We start from the raw sequence: 19,888 nt of genomic DNA on the forward strand, positions 1-19,888 counted from the left end.
TGCTGAAGAGAGGAGAGAGGGAGAAAGGTAAAGAGGGAGGGAGGGAAGAAAAAAGGAGGGAAGGAAGGAGGGGGGACAGACACTGATTGGCTCAGCAAGTACCTTAGGGTATCTGTCACACCATGCCTTAGAGGCTAGTTTTCTCTGTAGGCTACTTTTTTCCTGCCAAATAGACTCTAGACTACTGAAGTTCAGAGACAGTTTTGAATTTATCTCTATCTTTTCTACCACATAGCATTATACTCAGTGCACAATCAATATTAGCTAATTTGTAGTTAGTACAAGGTTATGCCCATCCAATATAAAAACCCTCTGTTACTCTTTGCTTCAGTGGATGCTGTCTGCCTTCTTGATTGTACAGTGCCTGAGCCACGTCTCACGTTTCCTCTGTTTCTAAGGACCCTTATTTGAAAATGAAATGTTCAACCTTAAAAACTTTCCTGCTTTCTTTCATCCTTTGGCCTCTCTATCTGGGAACAGTAAGATGCCACAATTAACTATATTCTTTGGAATATATTAGTGAAGTCACTTCTAAGAAAAACAAGGCCATGATACATGAACATATTGTCAGTATTCAAAACATGCTTTAATTAAAATGTGGAAGCTGATAAAAGAAGTACTAATACAAATTCATATCTTCTTTGGTGATTTTCTCATTGATTTAATTAACCTTTGCATTCAGTAGATAACTGATTTTCAAACTACTGAAAGCAATTTAGAATGTCACTGATCTGAAATGAACTAGAATTTTTTGAGATTATTTTATATATATGAAAATATAGAATTGCTTCACTATGATTGAATACTTAATCCTCAAATTCTATTATCTCAAGTATTTTCCTGTTCAGAGTGTGACAGAACCTTGGTGACTGGTAAACATTTAAGACTATAATAATTATGTCATAGTTTTAATAACTCATCTATCATTATTTTTCTTCTTTAAAAAAAGATCCAAAATAGGAATATCTCTCAAAGTTATTATGGGCAGAAAAGATGTCCTTACTTCCAGATTGGTTCCATAAGAAATTCTGTGAAATAACAAAAGACTTATAAGGACAATCTATTTCAGGTCTATAGCCCATGTATATTGAGATCTGAGACCTATCTTGTCAATAAACGAAACTAAAGCACAATCTCCAACTTCAGTTCATTCTGATTTCTGAATCAGTCAAAAAAAGCACCCTGTTTTAGATAGTGACATATTTTAAACTTTAGTACACTTCAGCTCTGTAAAAAGGTCAGTATCTCATCTTAAAAACATGATTAAAGATACGACCTCATAGCACTTTGGAAGTAACAAGTTTTTGTCCCATAAAGAGAATGGCCAGTTCTTTAGGAAAGATGCACTCATTTGTCTGATCCTTCTTTGCAGAGGGGGTCTCCCTGGCTCCACGGGGGCACCCACCGATGGTTTGATTTATTGATTTATGTTTACAGGTTACTCTGCTCATGAGAGGAGCTGGGCCCACAGGGATGTGCAGAGCAGTTTAAACGTGTTTCTCAACATTTATGCTCATGTCCCATCCCTCCCACCCACCCACGATTTCTCTATCTTCAGCATTTTGTAAGATGCAGTTTGCACTATGAAAACAATAAATCAATCGTGTATTTTTTTTTTTTTTTTTGCGTTACGCGGGACTCTCACTGCCGTGGCCTCTCCCGCCGTGAGCACAGGCTCCGGATGCGCCGGCCCAGTGGCCATGGTCCACGGGCCCAGCCTCCCCGCGGCACGTGGGATCCTCGCGGACCGGGGCATGAACCTGCGTCCCCTGCATCGGCAGGCGGACTACCACTGCACCACCAGGGAAGCCCAATCGTGTATATTTTTAAAAGCTACAAGTGCTCTTTCCATCACTGCCCCTTCCAAGTGTGTCTTTTCTCATTCCCGCCGAGAGTCACTGGTTTAAAGATCAAATCAGTGATGAGCTACAGACTCCTCTCAGTGTCCAAGAGACACTATATAGTTCTTCCTTAATAACATGAGGTTCACATTGCCCAAGCCAGGCCCCTCTTAAATTCAAAGGTAGAATTCAGATGTCATCTTCATGGCTGACAGTTAAGGACTGTGTCTTTCTTGTCTGTCCTTTGGTGCCTAGCACAGTGTTTTGTGTACGATAGGTTCTCAATAAATATTTGTGAGATTAATTAATAATTATAGGCAGATTTGGATGTTACTGAGTTTTGTCCGTGGACACCCACTAATGGATTTTTAAGGTATTGTCAAAAAATACCCTAGCTTAAATGGGGATAAAAATAGCAGTCTATACCTCTCAGGATTATTTTGAAGATTAAATGGGAAAATGCCTTTAGAGCTCTCAGCACAGATTCTGGCACTTAGTAGGCAATCAAATGACAACTTAAGTACTGTTATGATATTATTTGTCATAAAGAATGCATCCAATGATAATAACCACCTACGGCTGGGTGTCATGTTTAGTTCATATTACAAAACAATTTAGTTTGTATTAGCTGCTTAGTCTGGCTGTGCCTGAGAAAAGCAACAGTAGCACTATAGTTGTGAGTTTGATTATTAAAGGGATGTGTAACTTTGGTTTTCTTCCATGGTTAGGTCTTCATCAATAATTCCAACCAAATGCTTCAAAAATATCAGTAGTTGTTCACAAGCAAAGCGGGAAGAGCACAGAAGGATCAATGCAAACCCACCATCATCACAAATAAACGGCTCCAGCACATGCCTTCTGGACAGCACATCCTCTTCCTTCAAGAACAGCAGATTATCATTAAGTAACGGGAACCAGAAATTGAAAAACACATACAATGGCAAGCTTAACTTCAATCTACTCCTTAATCATTTCTCTGGAATAGAGACCTTCCTGTGGAATGTTCTTTTTAATCCAGTTTTGGCTTCATGATATAGCTTCTGATGCTTAGGCAGACCTGTGACTAATATATCCCTTCTATTAAGCCTTTGACTTTGGACACATCCCATTTGTGTAATTATAGTGACCTTTGGCAAACTATGCAGACTGTTCCTACATACGATTTTAAATGAAGAAAGTGACAGAAGTTTTGCTCCAGAAACAGAGGCATGTGCAATATCCCTTCAAGTGGCAGCCTTGGTGTTGAACACACTTTTTCCCATCCCAGAGCTGGGCCACGTGCTTGAAATCTCACCTGCTGGTACCGCTGCTCTATCCCATGTTTGCCTTCTTCTACAGAGCAATTTCCAAAGCAGGTTGCAACTTGCTTGGGAAGACTCTCAGATATCGTATACCTAGCCTGACAAAGTCATATGCAAGGACTGATTCCCTCATCAGTGTGCGGAAACAGTTATTCTCTAGTCACTTCATTTTGGATTTCAACACGGTCTCTGCACAAAAGTCACCTTCATTAGCTTCTTCTTTGTTTTGCCCCACAGGTACAGAAGTAAATTGAAATTTCCATTGAAATGTTACATTTTCTTTTCATTTTTTTGGACTTGTTGAACTACTTTTGCCCAAAAGGCTTAGGCAAATTATAGGAGTGTCACACTATAGTGGTGAAGCTTCCTTGCAAGCAGGGCATAAGGAAAAGAGAAGTCATAACCAAACAAAACTGATGGAGGGTTTACTTACGCCAATGACTTTTCTGAGTACTTTGCATAGTAGCTCATATGATCCTTAAAATAATTTCATGACACAGGTACTGTTTTCATCCTTTTTATATTGGTGAGGAACAGACTTGCCCAAAGTTACCCAGTACAAGAACCAGGATTCAAACCCAGGCAGTCTGATGTCACAGCCAGCTCTCTCAGCCACTATAGTATATTTCCTCTCATCAAAGCTGGCCTCAACATCAACATGCTTCTCTTTTTATTGAAACAGTCACATCTAATTTAATACATGCTCATATCCACCCTCCAGAAATGTGACCGTGTCTCATGAAGGATCATTAATGGCTGTCTCTCAGGCCCTTTGAAATGTTCTATCGTGTTGCATTCTTCTAGAGAAGTCTTTGTTTACTGGAGGAGCCTGCATATTTTGAGGCATACATCACTCTTGGTTAAAAGGCATTCTATTTGCCCTTACTTGCTTTTCATGGTGAACCAATGAGCAGAAAACAGTTCACAGGAGTCAGTGTTTGTGGTTGCCTGTCATGGGAAATGGGCCAGAATTCTTGATGCCCTACTGAATTCGGAGCCAGTATACTGCACAGTATGTTAAGCATTCTTTTTGCTGGTGAATTGGAGAACTGGTCAGCTGAAATGTAAAAATCTATTTCACAAAAGACGGAAGATGCTGAACATCCAACAAAATACCCCCAGGAGCAGGGGTGGGAGGAGGGTCCAATCTAATGTATATACTTGAAGCATTTATTTTATGTCCATTGAATATCATCTGGATTGAGACTGGTCTAAATTTTCCTAACTTCTTCATAGGCAATTCAGTTTCTCTTTCTTCTCTTCAACATTTGGCAATGGAACTAGTGACATGTGTTCATAACATGTTGAGGTGTTTAGATTTTTTTCTCCTTATGTTTCCCTAATAGAGAGAATAGATTGAATACTTTTTAAAAAATCAGTGTTTTAAAAAACAACACTATAGAAGTTGTTCTTACCTTATTAGATGCTTTTAAATAAGAACTAATACTTAATTTCTTTTTGGTTTATTTATTCATTCCACTTTCCAAATTGATGAAAGCTACATGTGTCTTCTGGCTTTTGCCTTACTTTCAGTCTCTCTGTCTTTCTCATCTGAATTTTAGTTTCTTTTCTTTTTCCTTAGAGGCAGTCCTATTGGTGTGTCAGTCCAAACCTGTCTGTGGAGCTTTGTCAAATATACATCAAAGAATTCCAGCCATCTCATGTATGACAGCCCAGCATCTCAGGCTATAAGAATTTTTGACTATAAGTATTTGAAAGCCACAGTAAGTATTTTTTTTTTTTTTTTTTTTGCGGTATGCGGGCCTCTCACTGTTGTGGCCTCTCCCGTTGCGGAGCACAGGCTCCGGACGCGCAGGCTCAGCGGCCATGGCTCACGGGCCCAGCCGCTCCGCGGCATGTGGGATCTTCCCGGACCGGGGCACAAACCCGCATCCCCTGCATCGGCAGGCGGACTCTCAACCACTGCGCCACCAGGGAAGCCCCACAGTAAGTATTAAGCAGGGATTTTTAATTTAGGGTCTATGAATAGATTTCAAGGTGTCCATGAACTTGGAGGAGGAAAAATTACATTTTTATTGTCACTAAACTTTAATTGAAAGGTAGCATTTCTTCCAATTATGAATGTTGACAAACTGCCATCCCTGCACACACAATGGTACTAGCTGTCCTGTGACTTTGTCACCAATAGAAATTCGACTTTTCCAAATCACATTACAGTCGTTGCAGATATCAAAAAATCTCATTTACATTCATCTCTCCTCCACAGTTATGGTAGTTGTCAAACCCATTCCAGAACATACATGATTGCAGTTTTTCTCTCCACAGATGTTCATGGGATGCTGCCGGCCCCATTCAGCCGCTAAACAGGAAAGCTGAAGATCTGCATGTTGGTCACCTAGATATGGACGTTGTTCCCGAGGATCTCCTCTCTACTATAATGGTTGGTGACAAGGAGATGAATCAAAGATGACTGTTCAGTTTAATGCTATTAATTATAGCTGCAGTAACAATCTTCACGCTGGTTATCTTTAAAAAACATCAAATTTACATTTACTTCCCTATATTTTGAACACATTATCCTGTTACAGAATTCATTCATCTTATATTGCCATATCAGAAAATTTTGGTTTGAACACCTTGATCACTATATTTCATTCTAATTGGTTTCTGCTATAATTCTATATATTTTATTTATATATTAAAAATACTTTTCTGAGAAGTGGTTCATATGCTTCACCAGAATGCTAAAGAGATCCATTGGCACAAAAAAGGTGAAGAAGTCCTATATGAAAGGATTAAGGGATGACAGGTTTTCAGGAATAAAATGCTCCCTGGAGCCAAGATGTCCTTGTGCCCAAGGGAAGGACTGGCAAGGTCACAGCAGACATGTAAGAAAGACACACAGTTTGCCCAGAGGATGGTTGTCAGCCCCATCTGTCACCCACTGTTAACCTCAAAGTTCTTATTCCCTGAAAACACAGTGCCATCCTATGCTTTTAGGAATAATGGTTGTAGAGGGAACAGGAGTAAGAGGACCCCTGTGGGCTGTGGGTAGGCAGAACATAACAATTACATATAAAGGAAGATGCAATTAAGACAGTCTGTTCCATCACTCCTCACGACTAGAAGGCCTTTCCCTAGCAGCAATTCTGTATTTTGTTTATATAAGGCTGTGAATCCTTAAAAATAACAGATGGGGGCTTCCCTGGTGGCGCAGTGGTTGAGGGTCCGCCTGCTGATGCAGGGGATGCGGGTTTGTGCCCCGGTCCAGGAAGATCCCACATGCCGCGGAGCGGCTGGGCCCGTGAGCCATGGCCGCTGGGCCTGCGTGTCCGGAGCCTGTGCTCCACGGCGGGAGAGGCCACAACAGTGAGAGGCCCGCGTACCGCAAAAAAAAAAAAAAATAACAGATGGAATCCTTGTTTTATACATAAGGAAGTTTAAGGCAAGCAGAGGTAAATGATGGTTTGCGTACATAACACCATTTGGGGTAGAAGAACTGGGAACTTCTAAGTTATGTAGGGTGTGTGTGTGTGTGTGTGTGTGTGTGTGTGTGTGTGTGTGTGTGTGTGTGTGTGTGTGTGTGTGTGTGTATGTGAAAGAGAGAGACACAGAGAAAAATAGACAGCTTAATTGATTGAGAGAGAAAATACCTAACGAGGAAACAAAACTTTGTCCCATGGCCAAAGAGTCCAGTCAGGTAAAACCTCTGAAAGAAACTGAAATCTCTGGTTAGTTTTTGAGAAACCTGGTGAAAGTCATCAAGGTAACACTCATCATGGAAACAACATTCCAGGTACTATTAACAGAAGTATTTCCCTCCAGAGGCTTCCAAACATGTTTTACCTGTCATCTCATTAATTTCACAACATAAGAGCAGCAGGAGGTTTGGACTTTCTACTGCTCTCCATTCTGCAAGAGAGGGCAAAGTGGTGTGATGTAAAATAAAGATTGGATCTGATGTTTAGAGAAGTGGCTTTTTGTGGATAATTAACAGCTAATACTTAGCCTTTGTCCAGTGAGAGGGTGGGGTGCAGAGGAGAAGTTTGAGGGAAAGGATAGAAGTAAGTTGCCTTGAGGTCTGGATGTGCACCAGATGGGTCTCCACTTGATTGAGCTATGAGCCTAGGATAAGAGAGAACACAGAAAGAGTCCAAGTCCCCAGTAATCAGAGGCAGTTGTGGTAGCCAAAGTCCTTTCTTTTCAAGTATCATGTCTGGATATTATACTGTGTGAATCACCAAAGAGGTCATATTTGTCTTAGAGAAACCTGGAAATACAAAGAATTTCTTCCTTCAGTGGACCTGAAGCAAAAGTCCTACTTGCTGTTAGAGCTGGGGAAATGTTTACTTTTTCATCACATGTAAAAAGTAACTGTTTTTCTCTAAGTGGTCTTCATTCAGTGCTATATTTTGGACTCCATACAGATCCTCAATATATAACAGATAACTGACTAGGCAGAGACAGCAACTTTCCAGGGATAGTATCTTTTTTTTTTTAAAAGAGGCCAACAGCTGTCAAAAGCTCTTCATTTATGAAAATTTAAGAGGAGGTCTGGGAAGCAAGACTGAATCAACCTTAGTCTCAAATCAAAACACCAAGCTACAATAAGATATTTTTGTGTTATCTTTAATAAGGCATTATTTGTGGAATCTTTCCATTTGGGACGATGGATTTATCAAGAAAAACAACAGTGAAGCAACAATTTTTATTTTTTGTCCAAGCCTCAACCAATTACAGTCATGAATTTTATACTCTCATATCTTATGTCTTAAACTTCCTCTGGCCAACTGGAAATTGCTATCACTTAAATCTACCTTAAAACCCACTTATTGTAAAGTTGGATTTCTTTAAGGTATCACATAATAAAATGATTAAATTTAAAATATTTTACTCTCTCCCCTACCTTATGGTAGACTTGACATTGTTTACTCTCTCTCAGTCCTGGGCAATAGGGTTTAGTTTAAGAAAGAGAAAGATATTCATGAGCATTTGGGACAAATTTATGGCCTACAAAGATATGTTGTCTTCCTAACCTGCTTTATCACAATCACAAACCTTAACTTTCACCTCTTCAAGTAATGTCAGGACAATTAGGTCAAAGTCAAATGGGCTTTTATCAAGAACACACAGCACGGAAATCTGGACTGACACTTGGAGGCCACATCTAATATTTTTGACCATTCAGAACTTCATTCAATATATGGAAAAACAACTGGATTAACCACGAAGGTTAAGAAAACACAATCTTTGACCCATCCATGCAAATGACATAAGTATACAGACTTAGCAAACAAGAAGGAGCCATTAAACACTACTGGGATACCTTCCCTGGATTCGGAGAGGTTTTTTTTTTTATTGCGGGATGCTATTCTTTTAATCAATTTATGAATATTCTTAATACCAGAATCAAGCAGAAGTTCCCTTTTCCTTAATGTACCCTTTCAAACAGTCTGCCATTTGGTGGCTGTCACATGAGCCCTAGAATGTTTGAACTGCACACTGTATTTATGTTTTATTATATTTCAAACGCCTGCCTCTAGCATACCTGACACCCACTCGGACCTCAGAGCAGCCCTGGGCTGCCAGAGGAAATACCAGCAGGCTTTCACCAGGCAGGGCACATTACTCCCCTGCCACTCAGCCTCCCAGGCCCCTCTCCTGCTCGCGCCAGGCCACCTCCACCAGACAAGCTCCACAGCCAACCCTCACCAGCCGAACAGACCTCGGTGCTTTTGCCTGGTGTTGTTCATCACCACTGATTTCCTGACATTTCAAAGGACCTTGCTTTTCTTTTCAAGGTTAAAAAAAAAAAAACAAAACCCCACAAAACCTCTCATAAAACCTTATCTAGAAATAACAAGACCAGAAATCAGAGAGGCGTTGGAGTTAAAAAACAAAAACAAAAACAAAAAACAAACCCACTCCAGAAACGTTAAGCCCCAGAACAAGGGAGATTGAAATCATTGCCATGACAGTGATGAACTTTATCCAGCTGATGAGATCATGAATTATCCGAGTTAATAACTGTGCCTGTGTATTTCATTGTTTTGCTTTTCAAACCTCTCGTCCTCACCCTCCACCCTTCACCCCTCACCTGCCAGCCGTCTGTCTCGGGTGTTTTTCCAAATGACATCCAGGGCTCTGGCCGTGGAGTCTCGGATGTGATCACTGAAGGACCTCCGGAGAGGGGCTCTCAGGGGCCGCGCCATCACGTTGGCCTCGGGGTCCCCCATCCGCCGCAGCTGCAGAGGACTTCAGCGCAGCCTTGGCGCAGCGACCATCCCTCGGGGCCGCTCCTGCGGAGGTCCCTCCCCGGCTGCGGGCTGTCGCCGTGCCAGGCGGCCGGGCTGCGTGCGCGCCGGGCCCGGGGGCGAGCGAGCCGCGCGCGAGCCCTGCGCCCTCAGGAGCCCGGCATTGCGGCTGGGTTCGCGCAGCTGCCCAGGGAGCGCCGACTGCAGGCGGTCGCCTGGCCGGCCGCCAGGCCCGCGCGGCAGCCACATCTGGAAAGGCTTACAAATGAGCCCACGACACCCTCGCGCAGCTCTGGAGCTGCCTTCGTGGCTGTCTAGATGTTTCTCGCTTCCTGTGTAATCCAGTAACTTGACTTGGTAGAGCTCGGCGGATGCTCTAGTCAATAACGTGTCCCTCTGCCCTGGCAAGCCAGGTCCCCTAGCAGTTTTGAAGGAAAGGCCGGGCAGGAGGCAGAAAAGGGAGGGAGGGGGAGGAGGGGTGGCAGGTAGGGTTCTCTTCCATTCTCAAGGATAATTCTCACTCACATTTATGTTTTATCAACTCACTTGTGTTTTTAGATTGGGCTGTTTACGGGACAAAGTCCAACCTTTAGTCGTGTTTGTGGGAAGGAGATAGGCTGTAATGAACGTTCTTCACATCGGTTTGGATTCCGGCTAGGAAGCAGACACCTGAGTTTTAAACTTAATATTGATCAGCTCCTCGTAATTCCCCTCTAACTATGCTTCTACTTACATTCAGTGGTTTCATCAGATAATTCTAAATAAGGATCAAATGTCCCCTGATTTTGTGAATCTTTTGGTTCCCAGTAAGCAAACTTCATCGTTATAATTGCACATCAAAAATTCTGCCCAAAAGAATTTAAAAAATAAGTAGTGCCAAGCACCATGAAATCAAAATATTGGCCAACTGCTTCTTTTACAAGATATGTTTTTGAGTTTCTAAAATGCCAAATGAATCTATTTCTCTGCCAATGAATTTGGCTGATTTTTTACCTTTCAATGCATTAATAATCCTCTTTTTTTTATTGTCCTCTAAATCCAATATTATAATTTTCAATGTTTGGCATGGAGGCTTAATTATAGCATCAGATAGTATCTAAGGGCTAGTTCGTCACCTTTGCGAAATTACATAATGCTGTAAAAGCACTTCATAAATTGCACGGCACCATGCAAATGCTAATGATTATCATAATTATTTTTATACATGAAATCATTTTTCAGTCTCCAAATTTTCACAGCGTGCATCCTCTTTCCCATCAACTTTGACAGCTGAATTATTCAAAGGATGATGATTAAATTAGTGCAATTGTGCTCATGAGTTACAACTAACACTAGTACCACTGCTTATTAGTAACCCATGTGTCCTAAATTGTATTGTTTCCAGATTGTTCATGCTCTACCAACGTGCTTCTGGTAGATACTTACTTCTTTGCCTTATTATTGGGCTGGACATAGATTAGGAGGCAATAAGTACCAGCTGCTGAGGCGTGTAGACCTCTGTGCCTGTGGAAGCCAATCCCAAGGGAAAATTCTCCATAAAATCTCAAAAAATTTGACTGCCTAATACCTGGGTCCATTTTAAAGCGAAGTACCCAAAATCTGTGTGTGTGTGTGTGTGTGTGTGTATGTGTGTGTGTGTGTGTGTGAGTTTCTCCTTCAAAGAAGTCTGGGTACCTTGAAGCAGGTTGACTCATTTCCTGGTCACATGGAACAGGACAGGTCTGTGTGGACCCCTTTTGCAGAGGAGCAGCATGAAGCAACCATAGCATGAGCAGTGAACCACACACTGTGCTAGGCATGGGGATGTTGAGGATGAATAAGACACTGGCTCTGTCTCTGAGGAGGAAGAATCACATTGGCCACAAATGACTTCAAAATAGTGTGATTAGTTCGAAGCACGTGCAAAGGAGCACAAAGAAGGAAAAGGTAGCCTGGATTCCTAAATCGTCTTAGGCACTGACTTCATCTGAATTTCTAGAACTATGACAGAGTCAGGGGCATACAGTCATTCCTAGCACTGATATCAACAACTGATTGTCTGAGTCATGCAAAGTGACTGACTATAATGGCACAAAGATTTTCTATACCCAAATGCAGAAAGGAAGGGGGAGCAATAAAGGGGAAATAGCATTTACTGAGCATCTATGATGTACCACAAACTCTTCTAGCACTGGCTATAGACTCATGTATATAGACCACTATTGTTGTTATACAGACCACTAGCGGTGTTGTTATCTCCACTTCAGAGATGAGGAAACTGAAGCACAGAGGGAAAAGGTCAGATAGTAATCGGCAGATCCAGGATTCATACCCAGAACTGTCTGCATCCAAAGCTCATTAGCCTCCCAATCAATTTGAATGGTCAGAAACGAATGATAGTGATGGTAATGACTCATTAAAACTATCTAGGCTCAGTTGATACTAAGCTATGGGCCAGAGCTCCATAATCTTATCCAAATGAAATCACCGCTGGGCCCATGGTGTAGAGGAAGAAGCCTGAGTTTCAAATGAGTTTTAGGTGATGCTAGCTATGGAAACTCAAGGGCAATGAGTCAAGAGAACCAAGACAATCAAGTCAACGCATACTGCCTAATGACGGAGCATTCAGGTCTGAGCTCCAAAGTGTTCCCAAGTGACCCTCCTTCTCCTCTGCAGCACTTGCTTTCCAGGACAATACTCCTAGTACTTTGCTTCTTGGAGAAAAATCTACTTATCCTAAGTACAAGTTCCATTAGGTAGAATGACCTAAGCTATCTGAAAGGTTTTTATGTCTTTTAAAAAAGGAAACTTACCAACATAAATGTAACATTTACTGATCGATGATTGGAGAGGAAGAACACAGCTAAATGTTTTCCAGCAAGGTGGGCTTTCATTATTGATTTAACCATAGCCCAAAGTGGGGCTGGCAACTTGGTCCCTCATTTCTGAAAACTCATTAAATCCAAATTTCATTGTGAGGCTATTTCAAGTCCTTATGGATGAATCTTGGCCACATATCATGGGTATAGTGTAAAAACCATTCTAATAGACAGCCAATTTTAAATTATTTTTATTTCTGTTTTCTGTCTGCATTTATTGGCTGTTAGAAATGTTCCACACAGAAAAAGTGCTTTTCAGAATTCACTGTTTATAGAATAACTCCCCAAGTTTTATTTCTACAAATTTGAGATAATCCAAATCTCCTGTAACTGTGAGAGGTGAAGACAGTATGTGATAATTAGTGTTGGTCTCAGCTTGGCAGATGGGAGGAGTGGGAATATGAGAAGTCATCATTTGGTGTTTTTCAAGATCTCACTGGGAATTTTAAGAGCAGTCAGAATAGCAACATTATGCTCTGATTGCTTTTCAGAGCCTTCTTTTTGTGATAAAGGGCTAGTTTCAGCCATTGGTGGAGCTGCCCTCTGACCTGGGGAAGCTTTGCAAACTCTTCTAGATCCCTGGAGAGCAGAGATTCTTGTCAGTATACTAAGCTACAGATTCTGGCTTAAGTACATCTCTAGTATTGTCCATCTAAGAAGATCATCCCACTTTGGTAATGTATTACAGATTTTATCTAATTTTGTCTAATTTATAAATTTCATCTTCTTACTTATAGTGTTTCTAGGCACTGTGTGCTTCGACCTAATGACAGGGACACCTTCTTTTCCAAATCCATATAACATAAATCCACTTGGGCCTTATGACCACTCTCATTTGCTGATGTAACTTATTTATGCCTTCTTTGGAGTAATTAGAACATTTAGGATTACCTGAAGTTCTGGTAGGTTCTTTCAAAACAATGTGAATAATGAAGGGAAATGGAATGTTTATTTAGAGTCACTGCCATGCACGGATCTAGGTCTTTGGTGCAGGAAGGAAATTACTAAAACTCCATTTGGTTAAGTCCTGTGAGTGATCCAGCCCCTGCAACAGGACAGCAGGTTTAGTGAAGGACAGTGTCTACCCTGGCCCTACAGGTCGGCCTCAAGGGTTTCAACTCCACAAAGGGAGTTCTCTTCCATTAGGTAGGTATCCAGAAGCCCATGACAAGGAGAATTCATAATATGAAGCTTCTGAAATTCTGGGGAAGGTGTAAATGGTTTCTGTTTGCTCCAGTGAACAACATCTAGCATGTAGATTACATGCTGCCAATAACTGTTTCACTTTGAATTTTGTTTAGTTAGCATGACCATCATTAGTACACTTGCTCTGGCAACTTTATTTCTTAATTGCTTGTGCATTTGGGACCCTAAGCATTACACTGAATTCATTGAGAATCTCTTTTGTGACAAACTCAAATGTTCTCAAAGGGCTCAAGTCAAGGTTGTGTACACTATTAGGTATCTATTTATGCTTCATAGATCAATAGACCACAATGACAATTTTCTTCAAATTGGTGATCTCTGAGCTGGGGGCAGACAAGATCCTCCTTAGAAGGCAGGAAGAAAATCTTAGAATCTGTATCTATGTATATAGTTATTTAAATATTTCTATTTTTGTCAAATGTGCAAAGGACATAAGTATAGTGATTTATGATCTAATTTATAAATAAGTGTATATGCTCAGAAAGTTTTACTGATGGGAGTTAGTGATCAAAGACGTTCAGAGACTGTTTCTCTGCAACTACTGATATATACCAAATCACACTATCTTTCAGAGTAAAATCAACTTGTTTGGGGCATAGTGTTGAATAAATGTAGAAGAGAAAAGAGTGTAATAGAACAGGAAGTGAATATAAGGAAAGAGAGAAAGACTTCCTTTTCTTCTTGACTGATGCAACAATACTTTATTTCCTTTTCAACTATGGAATCTCATTACTATCTATACTTTCTGAAACAAAGTTCACCTGGGCTGAGAAAATTCACCTTGCTTGTGAGAAAGGAAACTGCTATTGACTAAATGTTTGTGTCCCCCCTCACAAATCCACATGTTGAAACCTAATCCCCAATGTGATGGCATTAGATGGTAGAGCTTTTAGGAGGTGATGGGGTCATGAGGGTGGAGTCCTCATGAATGGGATTAGTGCCCTTATACAAGAGACCCCAGAGAGCTCTCTTATCCTTTCTGCCATGTGAGGGCTCGGCAAGGTGTCTATGAACCAGGCAGTCAGCCCTCACCAGACACTGAATGTGTCTGCACCTTGATCTTGGACTTCCCAGCCTCCGGACTGAGAAATAAATTTCTGTTGTTTATAAGCCACTCAGTCTATGGTATTCTGTTAAACCAGCCAAAACAGACTAAGATAGAAACAGGCTTCATTTCAGTCCTGCCCCTTGACGGCTTTGTGACCTTGAGACAGCATTTTCACAACTGCTAAAGAGGGGATTGACTAGTTCGCTGATTCTGGCCCAGAGCAGGAGATGGAACTGGTGAATATCAGAATCACACAGGATGAGGCCTCTCCTATTGAAGTGGAACAAAAAGGTTAAATAATTCTACTGGGCTAGATGGTCTCATTCCACTTCTAAAAATTACCTCAACAGAAACTTAACTATTAGTACATTAATTGCCCATTTTTATCCCTTCCTCAAGCTATTTCAAGTGGCTTTGAATATATTTCTTTGGAATTGTTCATTTGTTTATTTTGGTTTACTCCTTTCTCAATTATTTCTTTTTTATTTTCTGTAGTTGACTCATTTTCTATACTGGAATTTTTGGCAAAGAGACAGGAAATAAAAGATACTAGAGAATAGGATAGAGGAAGTAATGATGCTCCCAGAATTTTTTTAATGTAATAATTTCAGATTTTCTTCTATACTATGATTTCAGAAGGTTAAAATATTTTTAATTTCTATGGAAAAAACAACAAGGATACCTCAACAATACTAAGACTAAAGAAATAATGCATCTATAATTTATATTTCCTTATAAAATAATAGGAATAATGGTACCATAAATTTTAGGTACAGTAAAAACCTCAGAAGAAAATGATTTCCTTTTTCTTATTCTTCATTTTCTTTTAATTTAAAATTCTTCCTTTTATTATTTTAGTTTCCTATCCTTCATTCTTCAGTGTAAAATTCCAGTATGTTATTAATTAAAGGAGTCTAGCATTATGACATAGAATTACAGTGATTTCTCTGCTTACTCAGAAGTATATTATGACTACTTGAATTGCTTTTAAATTGTATTAATTTCAATTCATACTAGCTATTTTATGTATATTTTTATTGAGATTGGGACCAAAAAAAAAAAAATAACCTCTTGATGATTCTGAATTATAAGACTTCCTTCTGAGAAATAAATAAAATATTCAAATGTTTTATTTTACCTTTATGTAAGTCCACTGCCACAAATCTCGGTAAAGAATGCCAGATAGGATTATCCTCTAGATTATAACAATCAACAATAACCTCAAATAACATGCTACACTAATAATAAAATCAAAAGTAATTTTGGATGATGGCTGAATGGTATATCAAGCACATACATTCAGGCATAATTTCAAAGTCAGATGAAATAGGAATCCAAATATTTGTCTATGTTAATGTAATCTATTGATTACACCCTTCCAATAAATGTCATATATTGTGACAAGACCCAAAACACTGCCAATACTAACAGGCTTGAATGTTTTTGTAAAAAAACTCTTTTACAGTTTGACTTAGCTTTTGTCCATGAAGGGATCCTGCTCATAAACACAACACATACACACACACACACACAAATACAAAACACTGTTTTTCAGAAAATGTAAAATAGGTAATGCAGGACTGTAATCTCTGAAAGAAGGTTAAAAAAAACAAATAGATGAGCTATACTGCCCCAACCTACTGCCTGGGAGAAGTTTCTGGGCCACAGAGTAGAAACAGGAAAACCAAACATAACCTGGCAGTCTTGAGGTGAAAAAGATCAGAGTTCGTGGAGACAGAGGCAGCTAGAATTTGCAGGTCAAAGGGAGTGGCATAGAGAGTGAGCTCTGCAGATCTGCAGGGGGATCTTCCCAAAGCTTTGACTGAATACTGATTGGCACAGGTGTAAGAAGGAACTCTCCCAAGCCGAGGAAAGAGGTATTGGAAGTCAGTAGGCAGATAACTTCCTGGTCACACAAGGCTAGGATTAGTTTCTGTTCCCACCAGCTGGCATGAAGAGACCTTGTGTAATCTGGGGCACTGGATGAAATCCCCAAGAGTCATGCCTCTGTAGTGGGGCTAAATTAGTGGCAGAAAAATGGCTGCTCTGGATCTGCCAGCAGAAGAAAGGAAATAATAAAGATAAAAGCAGAAATCATGGAAATGGAAAATGGATAAACAATAGGGAAGATCAAATCTGTTTCTTTGAAAAGATCAATAAAATGGATTAATCTCTAGTTGGATTAACTAGAAATAAAAGGTAAGTTTAACAAGGTCACAAGAGTCAAGGTCAATATACAATAATCAATTGTATTTCCATATACTAGCAATGAACACTTGTAATTAAAATAAATATCATTTATGATATTAAAAATATGAAATACTTAGAGATAGATTTAACAAATATGTATACAAAAACTTGTACACTAAATGCTATAAAACATTGCTGAGAGAAACTAAAGACCTAAATAAATAGAGAGATATACCATGTTCATGAATTTGAAGATTCAACATTGTTAGGGTGTCATTTCTCTCTGTAATCATCTATAGATTCAACACAGAATCAATCAAAGTTCCATAAGGTTCTTTTTCTTAACTTGAGAAGTTGATTCTAAAATTTATTTGGAAATACAAAGGGCCTAAATGAACCAAAAAGATTTTGAAAAAGAAGAGCAATTTTGGAGGATTTACACTACTTGATTTCAACACATACTATAAATTGACAGTAATCAAGGAAGGGTGATACTGATTTAAGGACAGACATATAGACCAATGGCACAAAATAAAGATTCCAGAAATAGGTCCATACCACATGTTCAGTTGATTTTTTATAAAAAAGCCAAGGAAGACAATGGGGTAGGATAATCTCTTTCAATAATGTTGTTGGGAAAACTGGGTAACCATATGGGAAAAAATAAACCTCCACCTTTACCTCACACCTTAAACATTAACTCTAAATGGACCATGAGCTAGAGATCTAAATATTAAGGGTAAAACTCTAAGACTTGTAGAAGAAATTTTGTGACTTTAAGTTAGGCAAAGCTTTCTTAGGCCTCAATAAGCACGAATCATTAAAAAAAAAGAGAGAGAGAGAGAGAGAGAGAGAGAACAAAATGGAACAAAAACCTCTGTTCTTTTAAAAACACTGCAAAGAAGAGAAAAAGTCAAGCCACTGGCTGGGAGGAAATATTTGCAAAACACATCTAATAAAGAATTTGTTTTTGGAATATAAAAAGAACCCTTATGATTCAATAACAAAATGGCAAATAACCAGACTTTAACAAAGGGGCAAAAGTTTTGAAATGACACTTTATAAAAGCAGATATATGAATAGCCAATAAGTACATGAAAAGATGACTGACCTCATTAGTCATTAGGGAAATGAAAATTAAAATCATATTGAAATACCACTACACACTAAAATTAAAAAGACTAACCATACCAAGTACAGTATTTGAGAGGATATGGGGCAGCTGGAATTTTTCTGCATTGCTGGTGGGAATGTAAAATGGTTTAACCAATTTGGAAATAGTTTGGAAGTATCTTATAAAGTTAAATATGCCCTTACCAACTAACTCCCCTTCTGGGTATAACACAAGAGAAATAGTAACATGTGTTTACACAATACTTGTATGAGAATATATATAGCACCTTTTTCCATTTATAGGCAATTCTACAAAAGGCATGACTATAGTGACAGAGATGGGCTTGCCAGAGTTTAGGAATAGGGGTGAAGGTGGGGTGAGATATGCTCTAAAGTACTTGAGGGATTTTTTGAGGGTAATGAAAAAAAGCAAATTGGAAAACAGGAAAATAGTTGCAACATAAGTAACCAATAGAGTGTTACTATCTATAATAAATAAAACACTTCTACAAATCAGAAAGAGCAAAAAAGAAACCATCCAACTGAAAAAAAATCAGTGGATTTTATGAACAAGCATTTTGCAGAACATATGGAGGTGATAGAATTGGGAAATAGAAACTCAGTATTCAAATTTTGATATTGCTGAAAATTCTCTGACAAAAGCAAATCATCAGAACTCTTAATTCTCTGAAAATCAGATACACGCCTTCACAGAGAGGTGGGTAGGGAATTGCTGCTTAGAGAATGATTACTGTCCCGGAGTATGTACATACAGAAATGACATTCCCAGTGCTGTGTTATTAGATCAAATTATATAAGAGAATTATAATAAGGCACTTCAGATGTGCTCAATATAAAATGGATTTGAATAGTATCATGAAAGACTTATTCTATGAATAGTTATTAGTATCATTTCATGCAGTGTTATTAGTATTGGCATGTTAGTAACCAAAACAATAAAAACATTTCAACTCAATAATGATAGGTTATTATTGAATTGCACTATTATATTAGGATATAATATATCCTAATTGTGTGGCCATATATTCCTTTTCAGCATACCTAATGGAACTTTTAAAAATGCTTATTTAAGTGAAGAGGCACTTTTCTAACAATGTCAGCAAAAGAACATATAGTTTCTTCCTGATAAAAAGTAAGCCAAAAATCTCTTCTTGAACATTTTAAACAAGAAGAGAGAAAAAAGGAAAAAAGTGAAACTCTTACTCTTATGACTGGCTTACAAAAAGCTAAAGAAAGACAAGTCAGAAGAAGAAAGTAAAAAAGAAAAGCCTTGAGAAATAAAATAGTAGAATTAGGGAAGACGAACATTAGCAATCATTTGCATAAATTAAGCTGTACAGGAAATGACAGTGTGCAAACTTCACTGAAAAAGGGCATCTGAAGTGAAGGTTGAGCTGCTCCCCACTGAAGAAAAAAAAGAAGATGGTGAAGGGCAGTGGAGTTTTTAGCCAGTTCTTCTTTTGGACAAATTCCTTTTCTTTTGTTTGTTCCTGCACTGCTTCCTTAAACGTGAATTGGAGACTTGGGAAGTTCTGACCCTAATTTTCCCTCACACTCATTGTTGCCTTGGGCTTCTTGGTCTCTGAGACTATTCAATGTGTGGCCAGTGGCCACAATGTGTGGCCATCTCTGACCATCTGTCCAGACGGTCAGGGTCTGGACAGATGGTCAGAGATGAGCACAGAAATAAAGAGGAAGCATTTAGAAACGTCTATAGTAGTTTGACTGAGTAATTCTATGTCTGTTGAATCTAATGATAACATACTTTGGCTTCAATTTTTTCTGTTTTGTGTTTTTCCCCCAGTTTTATTTTTCTACCACTCTTTTTTTCATTATATTTTGAAATGATATGTGTCCATGAGAGATTGAAAAACAGTTGGTCACCATAAATAGTTTAGGAAACCCTGCTCTAAATGTATGTATAACACATCTAGAGAAAATGATTGCTTGAGTATTTCAAGGGGGTGGTACTTCAGCTATCTTGTATCTACGTAGAGAGAAAAGGTAAAACACTGTTTTGTGAAGTGTTTAATCAGCCACTGAATTAAACAATTGTCGGTATTTGCACATTTCTTGCTATTTGTTGCTTACAAAT

The 19,888-nt window shown here is 39.1% G+C and overlaps 1 protein-coding gene across 2 annotated transcripts in view; it reads right to left on the reverse strand.

Annotated features, from left to right (window-relative positions):
• Positions 1-19,888, reverse strand: part of DLC1 (DLC1 Rho GTPase activating protein) — a 427,792-nt gene that overhangs the window by 168,329 nt on the left and 239,575 nt on the right. Inside the window, exon 1 of one of the 2 annotated variants that reach the window (XM_007468095.1) lies at positions 9,201-9,395. The exons of the other annotated variant lie outside the window; for it this stretch is intronic. Within the exon in view, the coding sequence (XP_007468157.1) occupies positions 9,201-9,339 (139 nt within the window). The 5' untranslated portion in view covers positions 9,340-9,395. Of the gene's footprint in view, positions 1-9,200; positions 9,396-19,888 lie in introns of those variants that run through there. 2 annotated transcript variants of the gene reach the window in all.

This window comes from Lipotes vexillifer, unplaced genomic scaffold (genome assembly GCF_000442215.2).
Source record: "Lipotes vexillifer unplaced genomic scaffold, Lipotes_vexillifer_v1.1 scaffold436, whole genome shotgun sequence".
In the NCBI taxonomy this organism is placed as follows: Eukaryota; Metazoa; Chordata; class Mammalia; order Artiodactyla; family Lipotidae; genus Lipotes; species Lipotes vexillifer.